The following is a 2,500-nucleotide window of genomic DNA, read 5'->3' as shown; positions in this document are numbered from 1 at the left end:
CCTGCTTTATGTTTGCATGCGGCAAGTTATTTTTTTACTTGATCAGATGTTTTTACTCATTTCAAGCAAATACTGATTGTAACTACTAAAATAGTATCACCAAGTAGAAATAACTTGCCCCACCGACAAGTGACACAAGGAAAGGAAAGCACACAAGTAAAGTAACTGATTATATGCATAATTATCAACTGATAAGATGTTAAAGGACATGGACAGACCCACAAACACATATCAAAGACAATCACTCTACATTGAGAGTCATCCACACATTCAGAGGACTCCTCACCACTCCTGTCATCTGTCCACGTTCTCCTTCCAGGGTCGTATCACGGTGACAGGACTGGTGGACAGGGAGAAAGGGGATTTCTATACCCTCACAGTCTTGGCTGACGATGGAGGACCAAAGAGAGGATCCACTGTGGTAAAGACACCCCCTCCTTCAGCTGTTTTTTGCAGCCCAAAATAATGCTCAAAACCCGCCTGGAAGCGCTAAATCCCTGCCCACTTTGGACTAAATTGTATTGATTTCTATGGCAATAACGCTGGAGAAAAGCCTAAATGCCAAACACCTTTTTACTCGTAGAAGGTCATACTAAGCAGCCCAATTGGGTGGAAAACCGCCAAGTCTGGCAACTCTGGCAATGGGTTCTTCTAAATGTTGGTGAATTTGAACGGACCTCTATCTACTCTGTGACAGCCGATGGCGGTGCCAGTGACTGATGTGTTCCCAAGTGGCCTAAAATAATCTGATTGCAGTCTTCATGGATGACAAACCAAACTCTTAAAAAAAGACATATTTATTATTCATGTGTGTTTGTTCATGCATGTATTCACTCCTTTTCCCTCTCCCTCAATATTTCACTGTGGAAATGCAGAAGGTAAGAAAATCTCCATTGTTATTTATATTAATATTAATATGGAGCAGGCTTTATCATTATGACTATTTTTTCTATTCTGATGTGTTTTTTTTGTGGCTCTGACAGGTGTCAATCACCATCCTTGATGAGAACGATAACAGCCCCCAGTTTGACATCACCTCAGACATGTCGGTGGACATCCCAGAGGACACTCCCATTGGCCGAAGGGTTGCCCTGGTGTTGGCCAGGGATATTGACGCCGGGAACAACGGACTGGTGAGAGAGAGAGAGACAGAGAGACAGAGGTAGAGAGTGAAGTGGGAGAGAGAAAAAAATAGACAAAATATGGAGGGAGGAAGAAAAAATATTGTGAGAAAAAAACTGTTACTTGTATGTTATATTCTTATGTTTTCATCAATTTATTTCCCCATCTCTCTCGCTGTCTCTTACTGTCTCTCACTGTCTCTCTCTTTCCTTCTTCCTTTCTTTCTTCCTTCCTTTCTTCCTTTCTTTCTTTCTTTCTTTCTTTCTTTCTTTCTTTCTTTCTTTCTTTCTTTCTTTCTTTCTTTCTTTCTTTCTTTCTTTCTTTCTTTCTCTCTCTTTGTTGTTCTCTCTCTCTCTCTCTCTCTCTCTCTCTCTCTCTCTCTCTCTCGCTCTCCTCCTCCATCCATCAGGTGAATTTTACCCTGGTGGCAGGGAACATGCAGGACGTTTTCAGGATCGTGACGGCTAACCTGACCTATGGAGAGATCTTCCTCAACGCTCCACTGGACCGAGAGGAGGTAGACCGCTACCTGCTCAAGGTAGGAGTCATACACAACACCTTTTACATGCCCAACCATCATTCAATCAAAAAAAGCAATCAATTAAAAATATGTATGTATGTATGTATGTATGTATGTACTGTATGTATGTATGTATGTATGTATGTATGTATGTATGTATGTATGTATGTATGTATGTATGTATGTATGTATGTATGTATGTATGTATGTATGTATGTATGTATGTATGTATGTATGTATGTATGTATGTATGTATGTCGCACAAATGTATGTAGCACATTATCATACTGAGTCATCAATAACCTTTAACTGCCCAACCATTAACCAACCAACCAATCAATCAATGAATCCATTAAGCTATCAATCAAAAGCATTTACGTATGTAGCACATTATCGGGTTTACATGTGGTTTTAAAAGTTATGTGCCGGGTTTGATCGGAATCTCCTCTACTCCATACACGTCCGGAACCAGAACCCCTGTACTGTATAGCACGTTATCATGGTCAATCGTCATTTAATATGCTTGGGAAAGACAAAGAAAACAGGAACGTATTACCTAAAGAGGATGTAAATAAATAAGACTCATAGCCTAGAAATCTAGATGCCCCTACCGACCTCGAATTGAATTTGCTCCTGGGGGCAGTCTAGCTTTGCAAGGCTGAACATCCAAAGATGACAGAGCCAATCAAATCGTGGGGAACGAGATGGGGACCAGGCTACCTAGTGACGTCAGAATCATACAAGACTTTCTAAGAAACATGGCGGCCATCTGTGCTACTTCCAACACAAACGTTTTTGCTTAATTTATAAAGCCTGATTGATTATACATTTCGTGGCTGCCACAGGTTGATGTAAAAA

At 40.6% G+C, this 2,500-nt stretch overlaps 1 protein-coding gene across 1 annotated transcript in view; it reads left to right on the top strand.

Moving 5' to 3' along the window:
* Positions 1-2,500, top strand: part of cdh23 (cadherin-related 23) — a 435,252-nt gene that overhangs the window by 353,224 nt on the left and 79,528 nt on the right. Inside the window, exons 31-34 of the mRNA XM_063191998.1 lie at positions 320-421; positions 584-586; positions 984-1,133; positions 1,532-1,660. Of these exons, the coding sequence (XP_063048068.1) occupies positions 320-421; positions 584-586; positions 984-1,133; positions 1,532-1,660 (384 nt within the window). The remainder of the gene's footprint in view (positions 1-319; positions 422-583; positions 587-983; positions 1,134-1,531; positions 1,661-2,500) is intronic.

This window comes from Engraulis encrasicolus, chromosome 24 (assembly GCF_034702125.1).
Source record: "Engraulis encrasicolus isolate BLACKSEA-1 chromosome 24, IST_EnEncr_1.0, whole genome shotgun sequence".
Taxonomy (NCBI): domain Eukaryota; kingdom Metazoa; phylum Chordata; class Actinopteri; order Clupeiformes; family Engraulidae; genus Engraulis; species Engraulis encrasicolus.
The sequence above is the reverse complement of the archived record's forward strand: the minus strand, read 5'-3'. Positions and strand labels throughout refer to the sequence as shown.